Source organism: Acomys russatus, chromosome 2, assembly GCF_903995435.1.
Source record: "Acomys russatus chromosome 2, mAcoRus1.1, whole genome shotgun sequence".
Taxonomy (NCBI): Eukaryota; Metazoa; Chordata; class Mammalia; order Rodentia; family Muridae; genus Acomys; species Acomys russatus.
In genome coordinates, this window is record NC_067138.1 from 41,498,335 (window position 1) to 41,519,494 (window position 21,160).

The window sequence follows — 21,160 nt, forward strand, 5'->3', positions numbered from 1 at the left end:
AGTATTATATTGAAATTGTTTTTGTTTTTAATTTCAGCAAGACAATTCAGTTCATGAAAATTTTCTTTTGTGATATCATCATAGGATCCGGAGAAACAGCCGACAGTCAGGCACATTAGTACTTGCTCATAAGAACTCATGAATATTTTTAGTATAATAATATCATTGTATATGGTATGCTTTATATTAATACATGTAATACAGCACATGAATATATAATATGTACTTGTGATATATATGTATCATATATCTAAGTGTGATATGTAGTGAAACATTAATGTGTACAATATATTTGTGAATACAAATACACAAACATCTAATTTTATCATAAAATCCCTCATTTTAAATTCAAATGAAGTTGTTGTCTGCCCAATGACTTTGCACCAAACTCAAAACACAGCTTTGCTTTTAAAAACTCACTCCATTTTACCATTATAAATAATGAGTTGTTGTTATTAAATGAATATTGTGAATCAAGGTAAACAAACATGTTTACGCAGAGGTGCAAATAACAAAACAGTGCTGTATACTTAAAGTTTAAGCCAGGTCTACTTGGCTTTATCATGCTAGTAGCCTACACTCCACCCCAGTTCCTATTCTTATCACGCAGCCTACAGGCTGGCAATGGAATTGGAGTGATTATTTAATGGCTGCCTTCTAGGTAATCACTGGTTCGGAAGTCTTCTGAGTACTCAGCTAGGATTCTGATGAGGGTATTCAGGAAGACACTCTCAGGGCCACCTTTCTGTGGTCATAATATCATTAGATAATCAGGCATAGATTCAAGTGTCAGAGCTATGCTTGCCCTTGGAGAATGCCATTTATGGGAGGACAGGATCACCTTAGAAAACAATAGTCAATAATTAGTCAAGAGATATTTTCCGCTGTTATATATCATTCAAGTATTTTTAAACAGATAACTACTTGTGAATTCTTTGGGCATTTTAGCAGTTTAGGAAATCTGTAGCTACTCTCCTCTCAGCCTGTGTTTGAAGCCTTAAAGAATACCTGAAACAGTAACTTTTAAAGAAAATCAGTTTATTTAATGCAGGGTACTTAAGTGAAGTTTGTGATAGGGGTATCCTCTGCAAAGTGTCAAGAGGAAAGCAGATGTGCAGACACAGGGGAGAGCCAATGGAGCCAGAAGACTTAATCCGAACCTGCCCTTGTAAATCAGCCCATTCTCTTGGAATGCATTAATCTCACATAAAGTCTCCATCTCTGACATGACTTCCTTAATAAGTTGTACTATGAACCACAGGAGCAAGCAACAGCCTAACTATACCATGTCTATGTTCATAGTAATTATGTACATGCAATGAAAGAAGCATTTAAATATACTTTCCTTAGCTGATGTGTGGGCCGTTAGGGCTTGAGAAAGGAAGCAGGTGACCTCATCATAGAAGCCCAGAGTCTGACTCCAGAATAAAAACTGAGAATTCAATTCTCCTACAGACTCCGGCCTTGCCTCTTTGATATATATTGGCAGTGGGGACTAGATATTTTAAGAAATCTCTCTGTATATTTCAGTTTATCTGTGGCCATAATAACAATGAACTTGAATTTTTTCAGTGTATTTTCAATTCAAAATTAATAGAGTATTTTAAATGATTGTTAACAAATTGCCACCTTCTTTTTCTTCACACCATTGAGACTCCAGTGGTGAAATATTAGTTCACTGTCAGAGGGGGAGGTCACCCTTTCATTTTTATACTTAATCAACTCTGTCTTTAACTCCATTACCACAAAGGCCACCCTGAATTACAGTTACAAGCTGTATGCATTCATAATATTAGAACTACTAGGAAGGAAAAGTAAGCCTTTAAAAGTGGTTAGAAAGGCCAAAGGAAGAAAACTGAAATCCTTTGACAAGCAAGCTCTGGGGTAGTCAACATTCCCTTAAAGGCCTTTTTCATCTTGGCACCCAGAGAGGTTTAGTTTAGCAAGGAAGTAAAATGGATTAATGGCTACTGCAGTATAAGGGATTATAATGGACTTTCAAGAGACTGAGAAAAACAGTGGACAGATTTCCCTACTGCTGACCTGTCTGTTTGAAATTATGTTTGTTAAGTGTTCGCTGGCGGAAACAAAGCCATGGTGCTTTAGAGATGTGCTGATCATCAATATCTACCTCTTATTTCTCTGAGAGCTGCAGATTACAGGACCGGAAATATTATGTAGGCTATTTTATGAACCGCAAAAATAGACAGTCTTAACTGTGTTTCATATAAACTAATATTAGCAAGAAGGAAAAAATGCAGCATTTTTTCTTACCTCAAATTTTGTAATTCTAGTCAGTAAACACATTTGAAAGTCATCTTGACTCTTAAGGAATATTGAGGAGTTAACAGAAGCCTTAGTTACTGTTTTTCACTCTTCTAATTGATGTCAATAAATCCAGGTGATACCAGTTAACTATTTTATGAATTAGTCTACCAATGATCAAAACAAAAATACTTTCAATCATTTACTTCAGTAACAATATTTGCCAGTGGATCTGTCATGTTCTAGCACTTATTTATTATTTTAAAGAAGTCTGTTGTAATGTGTAGAACATGCTACTATAATGTTGTTATTTCAGAGATCGCATGTGTTATAGTCAGAAGAAATGAATATAAGTATCACACATGAAAATATTGCATGGTGCTTCACCCAAATACCCTTGATATCTGGTTATATTACATAGGAAATAATGAATCCTTTCTGTTATTGCCAGTAATATGCCCAGCTTTGGTTTCAGACCAAGACAGACATACTTTGTACTAAATACGTGTCATAACACCTCATATTAATGTGAGTCACTTGGGGAAAAGTCTACAGTGCCCTGTAAAGAATGTTTTCTTAAAAGTCTTTACACATTTTAAACAGGAAGCATTTGTAGTTTCATTGATATTTCATACATATGCATAAAGAGAAAAATTTAAATGCACTTGAGTTTGTATTTCATGGTGAGCTCTAACCCAGTCATTCCTTAAAGGTGTGACCCCCATACCATGTACATACTTCCACCCCATGTAAGACATCAAGTGATCTTTTCTTCCATAAGATGTGTAGTTGGGGCTATTTTAAAGTAAAAATTGCATGCCCTTACACAGATAATTGTTATTAAAAATCTTTGTCATAATTTAAATTATAAACTTGGGAAAAATGACAAACTATGGATTCCATAGACTATTATGATACTGTATTTTAAGGACATTATGTCAGACAAGGCTAAGGATGTGGGTGATTGGCAGAGTGCATGCTTACTATGTACAGGGCCTAGATTAAATCCTCAGAAGCAAATAAACAAAACAAACCAACAATGAGAGGATAAACATTAACGCAGAGATGACTTCAGTGTTGCACAGCTGGCATATCTTTCCTGGCAGGTAGGTCTTCTGCTTCGTAAGGTTCACAGCTAGGTATGGCAAATGGTGCCTTTCTCCCTAAGTAGCCCCCTCCACACCATGCAGTGGTTTCAGTGATTGTCAGCGGGATTGCGTTTTCAGCTTGGTCTGTATCTTTCCAACAAGTTTTGTGGTGTCTTCCATAGCATAGACTTATTCTTTAGTTTCAGTGAGCATCGAAGAGGATGGAAAAGAGCTTGAGTTATTTGGTGTGGGGTGGAGGGGGTGCTCCTGGAGCTCATCTATTCTGAACTTGTAAAGTTATCTCAGACTTTGGACTGGAAATTATATTCCGTAATCCATTGTTTCTAAAAGCAGGACTATCCAGACACTCAATGTAGTTCTTTTAGTCTCCCTTTTGTTTTTTATATACTTATACCCATAAACCAAAGCTACCCACACCTGCTTTCATCAAAGAAGCCTCTCCTGACAAGAACAGTGGTAAATGCAGAGATTGACAAATGTTCATGTTTTGGGAATAAACAATGGTCACCACCTCAGACCTAAATAACACTTTTGTACTACAGCCTCTGTGGCTCACAGAATATTCTGGAAGATTAGATGAAAAGTGTAAGGTGAGAAGCTATAATGTCAATCAATGGACTCAATAAAACTGTTGCAATTATTATCTCACTACGACTAGTTTCCTGCACTGGCCTCACCCAAGACCAGCCATCAGCAGTTCATGGAAGAGCAATATGCTCATGAAGCCCATCCATTACCTCCAAACGGTTGACTATCAGTAGGTTCTTGACGACCACAAGTCACTGTCTTTAGTTGTTTACTCACTGCTGGGGATACACTGGGCTCCAGTAAACAACTCCAAACTCATTCATTCATAGATATGCAAGACTACAAAACAAAGGATAAGACATGAAAACTGAAGGGAGTTTGAGCAAAGCAGAGGAGTGGGATGTTAAAGGGGTCAAGTTGGAATGGCCAGTGTGAATACATACATGTGTAAATGAGTAAAAACAAATGGAATTAATAAATATAGCAGAAGCTGATTTTTGAGATGGTTGGTGCAGGCAAAAAATAGTTTAAATAGAAAAATAAATCATACATAATACAAATCTCTACATTGGACCATCACTTTTAGTATAAGCTAAAAACTGAGATAGGTTTAGTATTATAGTGGGTCTACATGTTTGTCAAACTGGAAAAATATAGAAAATGTATATGAGTGTAAGAAAACATCTGAAGCTGGGAGGTGGTGGCACATGCCTTTAATGCCAGCATTTGGGAGGCAGAGGCAGGCAGATCGCTCTGAGTTCTCAGCCAGCCTGGTCAACAAAGGAAGTCCAGGATAGTCAAGGCCACACAGAGAAACCTTGTCTAAAAAATTAAAAAAAAAAAGTGTCTGAATATGATTTTTTCTTTATATCTTAAATCTAGTAGTAGTATATGTGGTTGTCATTGCAATTGTTTAATGAATTTTAGTAACACAAGCTCCCAGACATAATTAAAAAATTGATTGTTATCTTTCTAACAATTTACAATGATTTTTATTAAAACATGGTTATATAATAGATTTTCTTATTTCATTGTAGTATATTGCACACTATGAACATTTTGCAGTTAAAATATTGATTTATAAAACAATTATCTAGTTTCTTTTTTTAATTTTTTATTAATTTATTCTTATTACATCTCAATGATTATCCCATTCCTTGTATCCTCCCATTCCTCCCTCCCTTCCATTTTCCCCTTATTCCCCTCCCCTCTGACTGTTCCTGTGGTGGATTTCCTCCCCCTGTATATGCTCATAGGGTATCAAGTCTCTTCTTGGTAGCCTGCTATCCTAGTTTCTTATCAATGAATCGTGTCTGAAAGAACTTTTATTTCTTATAAATATACTTTTTCCTATGCTCTCATTAATCTTTTATATATTGGACATTATATTAAAGCAATTATATCTGTGTGGTTTAAATAAAAGTAAAGAAAAATAAGAGAAGAGAATAGGGCAAAGGAGGGGATGTCAATGGATGGGAAAGAAGGAGAGAAGGGGAGGGGGAGGACAGAAGAGGAGGTAGAGGGGTCAAAAGACCTTTCTTCCCTTGTAGTTTACAGACCCGGTTGAATTTATTTATCCTCAAAAAATCAATAACCATCCAGAATTACTATACGAATGTTGGGGCAAAAGCCAAAATTACATCAATTCACAGCAACTCTTTAATCATCTTAAAAACACGAATATGTATGGTCAAGAAGAATCCCTGTTATAAGGTAAAGGATAATCAGAAGATAGTTTCTGACCAGGCAATGTTCATGGCATCCTGAGTCCATCAGCTTTTTGATAACAAATAGATTCAAGCATTAACATTCAGTGAAATATCAAATGTGCTAACATGTGCAAAGGTTTCAAGGCATGCATTCCCTGGTTATTACAGAATATCCCTGCTCAAACCTACATTTTAATAATCCTTTTTTTTAATAGTGTGCAGTATAAATTGACCATTTTCAATACCTCCATTTACAGTGAATTTACTTAGTATATTTAGTATATACATCTTCTGCAGATATGAATGAATTGCCACTCTAACCAACAAATAGATCCTATCACTTGCATGAGTTATTGTTATATAAGGTCAATCTCCTCTGTCATAGACTAGCCTTTCATTTACCTTTCAAAAGGGTAGACTTTGTTTTGTAAAATGTAACTTTGTACTTATTTCACTTTAGACTTTAATCCAGGTAAATATAAATGGCAAAATCAAAGTCAGAAACTGAAGAAATAATGTTTTTAATTCAAAATGGCTTTGTATATTTTTAGAGGCATATGTGTACTGTGGGTAGCTTTAATCTCATTTCTTACCACTGCATGTATTCATTTATTTATAAAACTAATAATTATAAAGTGCTTGCCTTTTCATGTAGCCTTTTAAGATGTGGAAATATTGTAGTGTGCACTACAAAATTTGTCTGAATTAGCTTTATTAAGATAAAAGTGACAGTCAGAAGTCAAATAAATCTGGTGAGTAAGATATTTATAAATTCAATGGTGATAATCAAATCGAGTGGTCTAATAAAACCTAAAGATAGAGATGCATGAAAGGAGATATTATAGTCTTGCATTCTTGCAATCTATCACTGTAACAATGTTACCTACAATAATCAACTTATAAAGGGAAAAGGAATGTATCTTGAATCAATTTTTTGAAGATGTGTCTACATGATTGATTGGTTCTATGCAATCACCAAGAGCCATGGTGGACAGAAAGTGAAAGAGAGGAGATAGTTTTCTTTTGTTTATAACCTGTGTAGTAGTGGTTCAGTAGTGTAAACAGAACAGTAATGTAGCCAAATAGCATAGAAAAAGCTATTTAATAATATTTAGCCTCCATTTAGCTGCTGTGTTTGCAGTTCACAGTCAAATTTCACTAATTCTTAATAGGAGAAAATAATTATGATAAATTCTGATGAAGAAAAGACTGTGTAAAGATGCAACAAAGTAATATTATTTTATTAACAATATGAAGCCTTCAGTTATGAAAATTGGGGAAATTAAAAGAAAATAAAGGTAAGAGAAAATTGTTACAAAGGAATAAGTGATCTATATTCATTTTAATAATGTCTTATTTAATCTTTAACTTATACTCTTAATTTATCTATGATGATTTTTATCTGTATTTTTAATCATATAGATGAGGTCATGGTGGGTTTTTGTTTATTTGTTTATTCTTAAGATCTTACTGTGTTATCCAGCTGGTATCAAATTGATGATCCTCTTGTCTTCTCCTGGAATGCTAGAAATACAGATGTATGTCTACATGTCTGGTGTGCTTGCTATTAATATTTTTGTTTTAAAATTTTAGAGAAAACTGTTATAACAATAATGTTTATTGTGTCCTTAATGAAGATACTAGAGTAAAGAACGCACTCTAAAAAATCAATAATAAAGAGAAGGATGAGCTTCTATATGTGACATTTTCCAAACTACTGTTTGCTTCTGTTGTCTAGTTTGACACATTGAATTCAGACACACATTCATATATTATTGAGAAGTAGGTTTAGTAGCAGTTAATTTTGAATAAGATTGAATCATGTGATATTATAAATATCACATAGCTATTTCAATATTACCTTGGACCATCTTTATATTCATTCATTTGTTGTTCTCAGGTTTGAATTTAAACAGTATAATTTACATTTTCCAAAGTCATACAAACTATAAGATGAGAATACATTTTTTCATTGCAATCAGCACTAAGAATGTAATTTTAATTGGCAAATATGGAATTTTGAAGTAATTGAGTCAATGCTTATAGTGCTTATTGTTAGTGCAAAAAGATGTTAGTTTTGATTTTCCAAATTCATGTCAAACCAGACACAGTAGTATATCTGTAATCCTGTTTGTCTAAATGGAGATCAGAGGAGACAGAACAGTATCTAAAGCCTCGCAGGTCACTTAGCCTAGTTCACAAAGCAGAAGAGAAAACAAGAAACCCTATCCCAAACAAGGTAAGAATCAGCAACCAATGTCAAACCTGGGCCTCCACACTAGTGTGAAATGTACACACACACACACACACACACACAGAGAGAGAGAGAGAGAGAGAGAGAGAGAGAGAGAGAGAGAGAGAGGTGGGGGTGGCACCAAGAGAGATTGCTAATGAGTTTAAACACCTGTTGGAAGGCTGATAAGCGAGATCATGAATCATTAATTCACTCAAGCTATGCATCACTAAACTCATTGATTCAGTTCCCTTTCAGAAGTAATGATCTAACTGTAACCTGAGGCTAAAGAAACCCCAGCCATAGAGATTGAGTGGGAAAAGCCATTGTCTGAATTCAAAATGGTTTTCACATTGATTTATTTAATTTTGCATACAAAGGATATTCATAAAATCAAAGTAATTACTTTAATGACTAAAGAGATGATTCAGCACTGCAGAAAACTGGCTGCTCTTGCAAAGAATCTGAATTTCAACCTATCTCTGTGTATATATGCAGAAACAATAACATAAATTTTATTATACTAGCATTTTTATACAAATTAGAAATCTCACCAAAGACACAAAAACAAAAAGCAAACAGGATTTTATATTCACAATTACAACCAAACTTTTAACTGTAAGTCCAAATATAAAGGCTGTAAATGTGCATGGCTGGGCATTTGTAATGCTGTTTTCCTGTCCTCTATGGTTTTCCTTCCTATATAAATGTTACAATAACCCATTTCCTTTTTAGCAGCTGAAGCATAATTTGACTTATTCTTTATTATCTATAATATTTTGATGCGGCATTCTAGAGCAAACATGTCTTTCATTATTGACCATTTACGACTCAACCTAACTCCTGTTTTTTCTTCTTTGTTCCTGCAGTAGCGGCCTTTCCTCCTAAACCTTCTAGAGCTTTATAGTTGAACACTTAAACTTAGCACCTCAGTTTGCAGTCTCCTGGATCCTTCTTTTCCTACATTGATCTTTAAGGAGCTTTTTACTTTTCCTCCTCTATTCCCTACCTTTTTTCAGTACTTGTTTCCTTAGCTATTTTGTTTTACTGATCATGTCATTGGCTTGGGCCCCATTAAGCTCCATTCTTACTCTCCATTTCCCATTTGTATGCCGTTGCTTCTGCAATAGCTTCTCCTTTCTTACCTGCACTCCACTGAATCTTACTTGAATTCTACCTTGCCTTCACATTATTCTTCCCCTTTTACTGGGAAAGTATGTCCATTGTCATCCTGATAGATTTTTTGTTGTTATTTGCCTCTATTGTGTGATGTATAATGTATGTCAACACTGTTTCCTAAAGAATTAGACCATGCTAATGTAGAAGGAAGAAAGCTCAAGAGGCCTAAACCTTAGACAAAAAACAGAGAAGACTAAGGATTACTAAGAGTGTGAGAAATAGTCTTCCCCAGGGAAGACACAATTGGTCCACAGTACCAAATGGTCAGTTCTGAAGACATATAAATACAAGTAACATGATACAAACTGAGCAGGTTATATTTGCGTGTTTGAAAATGTGTGTGTGTGTGTGTGTGTGTGTGTGTGTGTGTGTGTGTGTGTGTGTGTGTGTGTGTACACTTACTAATGTAAAAATATAGAAAAAGAGACCATGAATTTGAGAGAAATCAAGGGGTGTTATTCAAGGATAAAGCAAATGGAATGGAAAGTAATAATTATGACCTCAAGAATCAGAAACAATATTTTATAAATTACCTATGAAAGTTAAACCAATACCATCTTTCCTCATTGCTTTTGGCTGCTGAAATGTTCTTATTCTGTAAACATTCTAAGTAAGTACCTTTTTTTTTTTATGTCCAAACGATCCATGTTTCTGTGCTTAGCTTCTCTGTATGTCATTCATTTCTCAGTCTTTAGATTACTAGTTTCAAAAAGTGTCCAAGTGTGCAAATGTACTTTAAAGGCTGAAACAGCATGGTGATTATGAGTGTGAGGCAGCCTGGGTGCTACATCATGAGTTCTGGTCTCTTTGGCCCACCATAAGTAACCCAGGCTCCATTACTGATTGCAATGTTTGGGATACATATTTTCTTATTGTAATGTTACAAGAGAGGCCTCTATTCCCCTACATAAGTAACAAATGATGTCTCTAAATCACTTTTGTCTCCCTTACATTCATGAAGCAGGATCTCAGGACTTTCCATTTTCTAAGATTGAGGTCCTCTGATTTCCCTCAGGCTTTGTGGTAGAAACAGTTTTGCCATCAAGCTGTTTGTTGAGTATTTACTTGGAGTGTAAGGAAGGGCAATTACCTTTTGAACTCTGTTTTTTGAGTAAACAAAGCTGAGTGGAACAGTGGGAGCAGAAGGAATGTTCTCAGGAGCATATTAGCATAAAGCAATTAGGCAGTGATAATAAGGCTGAGTCTCTGCTGTTATGGCAACAACTGCCTGTGGCCTCTGAACCAACCTCACTTAGGAATCTTTCAAGGTGCCTTGTATTGCTCTTCCTGGGAATTCTCTGCCCCGCCTGCCCATATCCCTAAGGACCACATTTCTAATTCAACATAGGCAACTAACATATCATTTGTTGACAAGTAACTTCATATAACTTTGACTGAAAATATAAAATCTTTCCCAGAGTTATTCCCAGAGGAAGATGCAACCTCTTACCTTCTCATCCCTTTTACCTTTGAACTAGCACAGTTATGTGGAGACTTGACTATTTCTTTTGAACATATTGTTCTCAAGGCACACATGTGCTCTCCTTTCTACAATTTCCAGCCCAGTGTGGTTTTTTTGTGTGTGTTATGGTAAGGTCTGTAGAGAAAGAATATGGCTCGTTCATGGCCAAGATGAAAATAAACTCTCTATTGCAGTCTCATACCCTTGATGCTTTCTGTATCATTACATGAGTCTTTTCACATCTCCAACCCTCACTGCATGACGAGGTCTTGGCATATTGCCCAGCATGGCAAGAATTGGGAGGTAGAATGACAATAAGCAGGAGTGTCAATGAAAGACAATGTGAGTCTTTTAGAAATAGGAGACAGAAGAGCACACTTACCAGATGGTGATATCCATACAGTGGCTTTATATTTGGACAAGAGAGAAAGTAAGGGCAATCACGCTTCCATGGAATGTAAAGTTGACACTGTGAAAAAGGCCTGTTGCTTTATTTGGTTTTTGTTTTTTATTGTTTTGTTTTTCAAGACAGGGTTTCTCTGTGATGCCTTGGCTGTCCTGGACTCTCTTTGTAGACCAGGCTAGCCTCGAACTCACAGAAATCTTGCCTCTACCTCCCTGAGTGCTGGGATTAGAGGTGCACCATTGACTGAGCCCAGCTGACTTTTCTCTCTGAATATACACAGGGTGAGAGGTGCAGCATTTCATTGATCAAATAAAGTTATACAGTACCATATCAAGGACAGGAAATTCAGAGAACAAGAGACTTAAAAAAAAAAATAAAACTAATAAAATTTGGTACCTTTATAGAAAAAATAATTAAAGATGCAACTTTGAGTAGGTGCCAAACACTCAATTAACTCAGTAAGTTGAGGCAGATTAATAACCTTTTATATTATTTATTCATTTTACATACTGAATCAATGCCCCCTCACTCCTCTCCTCCCAGCCCCACCTACCCTTCCTCTTTCATTCCCCCTCCCCTATTTCCAAGCAAAGGAGAGCCCCCTTACCTTCCCACCCCAACTCATCAAATTGTATCAGAACTGAGCTCACCTTTTCCCGTGTGGCCTGTATCCTTAATATTGTCAGGAATGGCTATCTTCAATGAGGTATGTCTTGGGTTGGGCCCGGGATGGGCTGGACATTTTCTCAGTCTCTGCTCTATCTGTTCTATCTTTATTCCTGCATGTCTTGTAGGCAGGGTAAGTTTTGGATAACCTTTATATTTGAAAACAACCTGATCTACACAGTAAGTTCAAAGCTAGCCAGGACTATAGACAGAGTTTCTGTCCCAAAAGCTCTACACTGAACCTATTATGTTATATACCTTTAAAGAGTTTGTCTATATTAAATAATTTCATCACAAATGATATTTCAGGTGAAAAAGGGAGAATGTTAATCCTGTTCTAATGACAGCTGTTTTGTTGCTCATTCTATTCAGTGAAAGGTAGCTCACATTTTTATAGAGGCAAGTGTAATATATTTTAGAATCAACCTTGGTCTTTCAAATTGAACATACACACAACTTTGAAGGGTAATTATTGTGTGTTTGGTTTTTATTTTTTTAAGTAGTGCAGAACTTCTAATACAGTGAGCTGGAATGAATACCTTATGTTCTCAACACCTAATTTTATATATCTGAAATGGAATTTCATCAGTCTGCCAATATTCCTTATATTTCAATCCCAGAAGAAGGAAATATTAAATAGTAATGTTGTGTGTTGTACAATTATGTGTGTGTTTGATGCCCTACCCTAATAAATTTTACTGGATGACACATCTTTTAGTAAATATTTTGTCTCAGAACCATTACCATGCACACTCTAAGCAGAAATAGATTCAATAATAGTCATGGGAAAAGTTAGTAAGGTCAATTAGCAAGAATAGAGTCAGCAATCATCATCTTCCACAACCTCCTAAGGTCTTTCAATGCAGTGAGAATGAAGCAACACTTATTTACTGTTCATTAAGTATGTGTGGAAATCAGATAAGATGTGTATTTATCTTATATCATGTATTAATTAAATTCTGCATCAGTGTTTATAAAATTTTAAGTTTTAAAAATATCTTATGTCTGTAATGATTTAATAACTACTAGTGAATAAAATAGTGACCCAGATCAACCATATCATTTAACCTTTCAGTGTTCAGATGTTTTTTTCAATATAAACTAAACTAAAACTAGAATATTTGGGATATTATATATATACATAACTTTATTATATATATAATTTTAAATGTTTATTTGGTTTAAAAAATTGGGAAGCCTATCTGTTAAATATACATTGACCTCTTACAATATTTTATCTTGCTGTTTAGCTTTTCCTGACATATGTAATAACTATCTGTTCATCTGTAATAAAGTACCAAAGACAGATTAGAAAAACCAAAAAACAAAAATATGACTTGGCCTATTACTACCTTGATGAATCAATGTTTCATTTGGTTACTTACAACAGCAAGGTGACTCAAAGACATTCACGTCACCCAGGAGTGAGTGACAATTTACAAAACCTACTACCTACAGCTCCCTCCTATATTGAAAGCAACTCCACTGAAGATTTTCTGTTTCCCCAGAAAGTGTTTGCTGATTGTATAACCTTGGGGGAGGGCTCATAACTCTTCCATCTGAAGAGCCTCCCTTTTCTTTCAATGAACAAGTTTGATCTGTAGGAAATAACAATACTGCGAACTGCTAATGTGAGAGTTAGCATGTCCCTTTGTCTCTGGTCCTCCTCTATAGTTTGTACACAAATCACTCTGAGATTAATATAGTAGTTGGTAATTAAATCAAGAACTAACATTTTGACAAAGATGGCAAGTTATTAAGAAACAAGAAAAGAATAGGATGTGAATTCAGAGACATTAATGATGTTACTGGTTTCTTTTAAATAATTGAATTTGTAGAGAAGACAACCCATAAGAGTTAGAACAATAACCAGGTACAATGGGAGAGATGTCATATTATCAATCATATGTGACTTGAAGTGATTCTCAGTGGACTGTGTTTCAATACCTGAGTACACCCTAGGAAGCACAGTGAGACCACTTCATTTCTTTTCATGAGTTTGTCAGACATTCTATCACATTAATCACAGATAGCTCAGTTGGAAGAAGGTCAGAGAGAATTTAAACCAAAGTAAACTAGTGACATTCATTTGTCTACATAGTAAGAAAATTTGATTTCAAGTAAATAGATTGAGTTATATATATTGGTATTTGAAATGTAATGAAATTTAAGATAAAAATGCTCCTGAATTTAAAATATTTATTAAGTATACCTGTGTTTCCTGGTTTAAAAGAAATTTGAATAACCTTTCTTCTGAAATGCTCAATAAGAAATTAATTGGCGTCACCAGATATATAAACTTTTGTATATTTTCATTACCTTTTGCTTATTTCTCTCAAGTAGTAATGACTTAAATCAAAATACATTATGCTCACTCTAATTAATAACTCAATAACTTTATAAACAGCTACAGCAAGCCAAGTCATGTTATTCACTTGACAAGAATAGACACATGAGTCCTGTTCTAAAACTGGGGAAAGTAAATCATTTTGCAAAGTCAGAAAGGAAAGAAATTAACAAGTGATGTTGGTATAATATCCACTTATAAGTGAGTATACACCATGTGTGTCTTTATGTCTTTCTGGGTCTTGGTTGCCTCACTCGGGATGATCATTTCAAGTTCCATCAATTCGCCTGCAAATTTCAAGTAACCCTTGTATTATAATTAAGTTGTTGGGTATAATACCTCATATTAGAACATATATATATATATATATATATATATATATATATATATACACACACACACACACACATACATAGTGTGTGTGAAGAATAATCTTAAATTTGAATTCTATATCAATGTACCAAATTAAGCTTATTTTATGTTAATATACAAAATTCTATACCAATGAATTAAAAATAACCTTATTTGTGAGTAACAATTAAGGTCTTAAGTTGAGAAACAGGTTCAATGATCGACTCTTTTCCTTTCATCCCTATATCTTTCTCTATCCCCCCATTCTTACTTTACCATCCTTATCTCCATACCTATGAAAGAAAGAGAAAAAGAGAGACATCCTTGAGTCCAACCTCATTTTCTCTCTGAATAAGAACAATAATAACTTATCACCAGATCCCAATGAAAATAAGTATCTGTAAGCCCAAGAGAACAAACAAAACTCTGCCCAACCCCATTAAAGGAAACGGGGCATCATCCTTTTATGTTTCTTCTAGCTGATATAGGGCAAATAATACATTGGAAGGGGCCCAAATACAGTTGGGGAAAATGATAAAAAGAAGCCAGGAATAGCATTTGTGGTCCAGTTTCTAAATGTTGAGAAATTCCAAGCTTAATAGAAGTCCTGTGTGGGACAGTCTGAAATGCTGGACCAACTGGGATTGGAAGCTTTCATTGAAGATGGCCTGGGAGCTGTCCTTTTCTGATGAGTAATAGCAACTGAAATACTTGGAACTGGAACATGTCAGTGTCCAGCATACTGAGAGGAATGAATCCGGTTAGTTCTGATCCAACATCCATGCCCAGTTCTTTTTTATGAAAACATATAATTTTTCACAAGCATTATACAGTCCTAAAATTATAAATGTATGAGGTGTGTGGGATGCACAGAACATTTAATGCTGGTTCTCTACTCTTTGTATGAGCAGAAGAAAGACATATGCAAATCTTCAATTATGCTATATGAAGAATGGCATCTAATAATAAGTCACAGGGAATCTATGACCAACAGGAATCTTTGTCTATGTATAGACATTCATTTCTCAGGCAGTCTCAGAGATATTCCCGTATAGTGGGATTATCAATATAAATTACCTGTTTGTTCTGCAATTTGAATTCTTTACATCCAGATTGGAAGCCCTTCCCTCATCACCTCCCAGTTCCATCCTCCCTTCGTCATCCTACCTCCTTCCCCCCCCCTAAACCTCAGAAAGGGGAGCCCTCCTCCCCTGACATCTTACCGCAGACTACCAAGTCTCAACTGTATTACCTGTGTCTTCTTCCTCTTGGCCTGCAAGGCTACCCTGCTTGGGTGGGGTGGGGTTTGGGGGTTGATAAATGTTGGGAGCCAGAGTAGATGTCAGAAGTAGTCCCTACTCCTCATATTGTGGGACCCAAGAGAAGACTGTGCTGCCTGCCTACTACGTCTGAACAGAGGATCTAGGTCCACATCTTATATGGTCCTTGGTTGGTTAATTAGTCTATGTGTTTGGTTAAGTTATCCTGTATAAGTGGCTAATATCTGCTTATGAGTGAGTATATACCATGGATGTCTTTCTGAGTGTGGGTTAGCTCACTCAGGATGATTGTCTCTAGTTTCATCCATTTGCCTGCAAATTTCAAATTTTCCTTGTTTTAAATAGCTGAATAGTGTTCCATTGTGTAGACGTACCATAATTTCCTTATCCATTCTTCAGTGGAGGGACACCTAGGTTCTTTCCAGCTTCCAGTTATTATGAATAAAGTTGCTAAGAACATAGTTGAGCAAATGCCCTTGTTGAATGGTGGAGCATCTTTTGTGTATATGCCCAGGAAGGAAAGCTTGGTGTTGTGATAGCACTATTCCAAATTTTCTGAGAAAGCACCATATTGATCTTCAAAGTGGTTGTAAAATTTGCACTCCCACCAGCAATGGAGGAATGTCCTTTCTCCACATCCTTGCCAGCATGTGCTATCGCTTGAGGTTTTGATCTTAAGCCAGTCTGATGGGTGTAAAATGGAATCTCAGAGTCTTTTTGATTTACATTTCTCTGATAACTAAAAAATTTGAGCTTTTCTTTAACTGTTTCTCAGCCATTTGATATTCTTTTGTTGAGAATTCTGTTGAGCTCTATCTCCCACTCTTTGATTGGATTATTTGGTTTGGTGGTGTTTAATTTCCTGAGTTCATTATATATTTTGGATATTAGCCCTTTGTCAGATGTAGGATTGGTGAAGATCTTTTCTCAATCTGTAGGCTGTCGTTTTATTCTGTTGACAGTGTCCTTTGCCTTACAGAACACTTTCAGTTTCATGAGGTCCCATTTATTGATTGTTCTTCTTAGAGCCTGAGCTGTTGGTGTTCTGTTCAGGAAGTTGTCTCCTCTGCCAATGAGTTCAAGGCTCTCCCCCACTTTTTTTCTAACAGATTGAGTGTTTCTGGTTTTTTATTGAGTTCTTTAATTAAAGAGGTGCAACAGGCAGTGGTGATTGTTTTTCAAGATAAATTTGCTTATATAGAAGTACCATTACTTACCAATTGAGACATGTTTGATGATTTCTCATTACACGCCTATACTATGGGCATTCAGAGAAATATGGAATGTCTGAAGGCCTCTGCAACTGCAACATGTATATCTTATGTGTGTGCAGAAATAGCCCTGTGCATATAAGGTGCACATGTCATAGTGATGATCATAACCCCCTTCCACAACCACGCAAGACATTGTGTATGCTTCTCCAGATGATTTATCTAGAAAATCTTAAAATAATTATAAATGAAAACATAGAGTATTTAGACACAATTTTCATTCACACACTATGCTTTGGAGATTTAGGGATTTTCTCACTATTTTACTATGAATTATTAGCTCCTCCTTTGGTTGTATTGATGAAAGAAAATAAAAAGACTAGATTAGCTTTTAAACTGTCCAGTGCATGGTTACCCAACCAGTGCTGTCCAAGCATGAAGAAATGCTGAGCAGTGTTTTTTGCTTGCTTTGCAGGACCAGTGGTTTTGGCGAGTGAGAAACAACAGGGTGATGGATGGATACCCCATGCAAATTACTTACTTCTGGCGGGGCTTGCCTCCCAGTATTGATGCAGTTTATGAGAACAGTGATGGAAATTTTGTCTTTTTTAAAGGTAAGCATGTTTTCTAAGGCTGGTTCAATTATATATTAGTTATTTTGTTTTATGTCCTGTAAAGCGCAGGAAAGTGAATAAGTAAAGGTTATTAAAATTATAGAATAGATTTCATGAAATACATTATATTAAATATTAAAGTTATATTAATAAACTTAATAAGATATATTAAATAGAACATATGCAAAAGAAAATAAACATAATGTTTATTTTTGTAATTTATTCTTTAATTTCCAATATTCTTATGTGTAAGTCAAATTTTGGTGACATCCTCCTCTATAGGAATTTTAGATTTAGAGTAAATGCAATACAAAAGAAAGTTAGGTGTAGAGCAAGTCCAGTACATTATTCAACTTCAGCAACTTAAGAGTCTGGGGATGGATCTGGGAAGGGGTTTAAAGTTTACCTCCTGTATTGTCCTTGGCTGGTGCCTTAGTTTGAGCGGGACCCCTGGGCCCAAATCTGCCTATCATATTGTTCTACTTGTAGATTTCTAGGACCCTCTGGATCCTTTTATTTTGCTATTCTCCCATGCGTCTCTCATTTAGAGTCCCAATAGGATGCCTTCCCCTGTCCCAGTTTCCTGGTAAGTGAAGGCTTTTGTGGGACATGCCCCTCAGAATATTCTCCACAGTTGAGTGGAGAGTGTGATACGACTTTCTCACGTACTCTGGTGCCTCACATTTGACCATGTCCCCTGGAGGGGGAGACCTGGTAGCACTCAGAGGAAGGACAGCAAGTAGCCAAGAAGAGACTTGATACCCTATGAGAATATATAGGGTGACGTAATCCCCCTCAGGAACAGTCATAGGGGAGGGGAATAATGGGAAAATGGGGGGGGGGAGGAATGGGAGGATACAAGGGATGGGATAAACATTGAGATGGAACAAGAATAAATTAATAAAAAAAAAAAAAAAAAAAGAGTCTGGGGATGAGGCACGAGAATGAACCTAGAAGATTGAGACTAGTATAGCTTAAGAGTCATAGAAAGACTTTGCGAAAGGAACAAAGGAAAGGAAAGAAGAATGGGAGGGAGAAAGAAAACTAGAAATAAGAAAATGATAGAAGAAGAGAGGGAGAGGCAGTACAGAAAAAAAGTGGAAGGAAGAAAATAGTCATTTTTCATCTGTTTTTTTGGTTCTATATTATTTGGAGCGGCTTGCTGCTGCTCATAGTGAACTCTGTTCGATAACTCAGATTACATAATCTTTGAAGTATGATTGTATTTGTCAATTTGTTTAAATGATTTCTAAAAACTAAGAAATCAACCACAAGGGTGAGAGAAGGTTGTGGCTATCAAATTCACCCAATGATCAGTATTCTGATAGTGTCTTAGTTATTAATTATTTATCTGAGGGGTGAGTAGCGTTTATCTTATAAGTGCTGCCAAGCACCTAGCATACAAAGTAGATTATCTTGCACAGTGAACTTTTCCTCCATCCTTGAGAATGGATAAGGTTAAATGGAGTTAGGGGGCACGGAGATAAGCCAGACGGTGCTGGAGAACGGAGGAAACTGGGAGGACTCATCCCAACTGAAGCCGAGGCCTGAACAGTCATGACTGGTGTGTGATCCATGGGTCATAGAGGGTTAAAAATAAACTAGAGTGTCCAGTTCGAAGGAAAGGAAGAGATCCTATGAAGAAGAAGGAAGAATAATTATTCTCAGGATTGAGTTAGACTTTGGTGTAACAATGAGTGTAGTGAAAGCAGCTCTATGGCAGGATGTGTGTTTTAACCTATATAAGATGACCGATTGGAATTTTTCTCTTTGGTGGATTATCTCTTGATGAAAACAGAAGCAGTAATACACAACTTATATATTCATAGGGATTCTGTATTATGTTATTCTTTATAAACTGCTATTGACCTTGGGAACTAGGCAGAATTCCTGGCCTCGGCTTATTTATGAGGGATTATGATCCATACTGTTCCTCATGTCTGGATTACTAGGCTTACTAAATTATTGCCACATATGAAGTTTTGGCGCATGTATACTGTCAGTGAATGCCAGTTATTGTTTATGCTGCTATACTTATTACTAATATCATTGCCCTCTTGCTGCATTATAGCAGGCATAACTGAAATATATATATATATATATATATGTATGTATGTATGTATGTATGTATGTATGTATGTATGTATTATACCACTGTGAATAAAGGACCAATACCACTGTTGCCAGCCAAATTGAGGCTCCTAATGAGTTCAAGCCTTGTTAATAAAATGACTTAAAAAGACACTAAGAAGGAAGTTAAGCACAATATTATTAAACATCGAGAGCAAAGCAAAGCAAAGGAGATCCGCAGTCTCCATGTCAGAAAAATAGTCACAGGGTAGAATGTTTGAGTAGTTTTAAACAAATACTGTAAGAAAGCCCAGAGAGAGAAAGAGAGAAACTTTTGTACAGAAAAAGTTAGGTTTTTCTAAGTTGCTCAGTAAAACAGGGTACTGAGTAAAACATAGAAGCACAGATCTGTCCGAATTCTCTGCAAAAAACTGCATGCTGAGGGTTGCTGGAAGAATAAGCCCATTACATCATTAACTGGATAATTGTTCCTCTGGTCTCCTAGCATGACCTAGCATCCCTCTTGGGGGATGGCATCTCGGCCAGATGATTGACAGGGCTATCTAGATTAACTCTTAAGAAAGCAGATGAATTAGCCCAGCATAGATGTCCTCTGAGAGATTCCACCAAGCAGGTGATTTGGACAGATTCTGAACCTCCCTGCTGGACTGCAGGTGAGAGTGGTATGGAAGAATGGGCGAATGGAAGGACCCGGAGAGTTCAGGAGCCCCACAAAGAGACCATCAAGGCTGGCGGGTCTGGATGTAGTGGGTCTTCACAAAATGTACCAACCAAGGGCAATGCATGCAGAGAACCTAAACCCCCTTTTCTGATCTAGCCAATGGACAGCTCATTCTCCATGGTTGTGGAGAGAGTGGGGACAGACTCTGACATGAACTCTGGTGTCCCCTATTTGATTACTTCCCCTTGGTGGGGAGAGCCTAGCTGCATACAAAGGAATGGAAAGCAGGCTATCTGGATGAGACCTGATAGACTGTGGTCATATGGTGGAGGAAGAGGTCCCTGTCTGTCAGAGATCTAAGGGAGAGGACTAAGGCAGAAGAGGGAGGGAGGATGGGAATGGGAAGATACAAGGAAGGGGATAACAACTGGGATGAAATATGAATAAATTATAATAAACTAAAATTCAAAAAAGGAAGCAGAGAATATTATACACTGCTCTAATCTTGGAGCTGATCAGAATGTCATGTCTCCACTCAGACTAGAAGTAGGTTCCATTCTTAATGTGTCTCAACACATTCCCTGGTACTTCTGTTTTTATGTTTGTCATTTTTAAGGCCTAAGGAGTGACAAAGTTGGTACTGTTTATTTACTGTTATCAGGAAAATAGGTGGTGTTAAAAGCCTCAATGGCCTGGAAGACAACTCTAACTGTATCTGAAGGTTGTGAATATTAGAGGCATAGTACCTAGACAGAAATTTACCTCTCCTGCACTCTTTCTTTGACATAATGTCAAAGAACAAGTAATTATTCTCAGGATCAAAGTATAATTTGTGATGATGATCAAAGTATAAAAACATGGAGTTTGGAAAGGCAACTCTAAGATAGCCTTAGGCTGTTCCAAGAGTATTCTCTATGGAAACTGCATATGGAGAAAATACAGGTCATGAACAGTAGTGAGAGGGTCCTTCACTACCTCTGGCTCTTTCATTTTTATTCCCTTTGCCTTTCTTCACTTTCATGTGGGTGGGTTCACCTCTTTTCTTTCA

General features: G+C 36.3%; 1 protein-coding gene across 1 annotated transcript in view; it reads left to right on the forward strand.

Annotated features, from left to right (window-relative positions):
* Mmp16 (matrix metallopeptidase 16) overlaps window positions 1–21,160 on the forward strand; it is a 243,938-nt gene that overhangs the window by 196,878 nt on the left and 25,900 nt on the right. Inside the window, exon 7 of the mRNA XM_051160589.1 lies at window positions 17,222–17,360. Coding sequence (XP_051016546.1) covers window positions 17,222–17,360 — 139 coding nt within the window. The remainder of the gene's footprint in view (window positions 1–17,221; window positions 17,361–21,160) is intronic.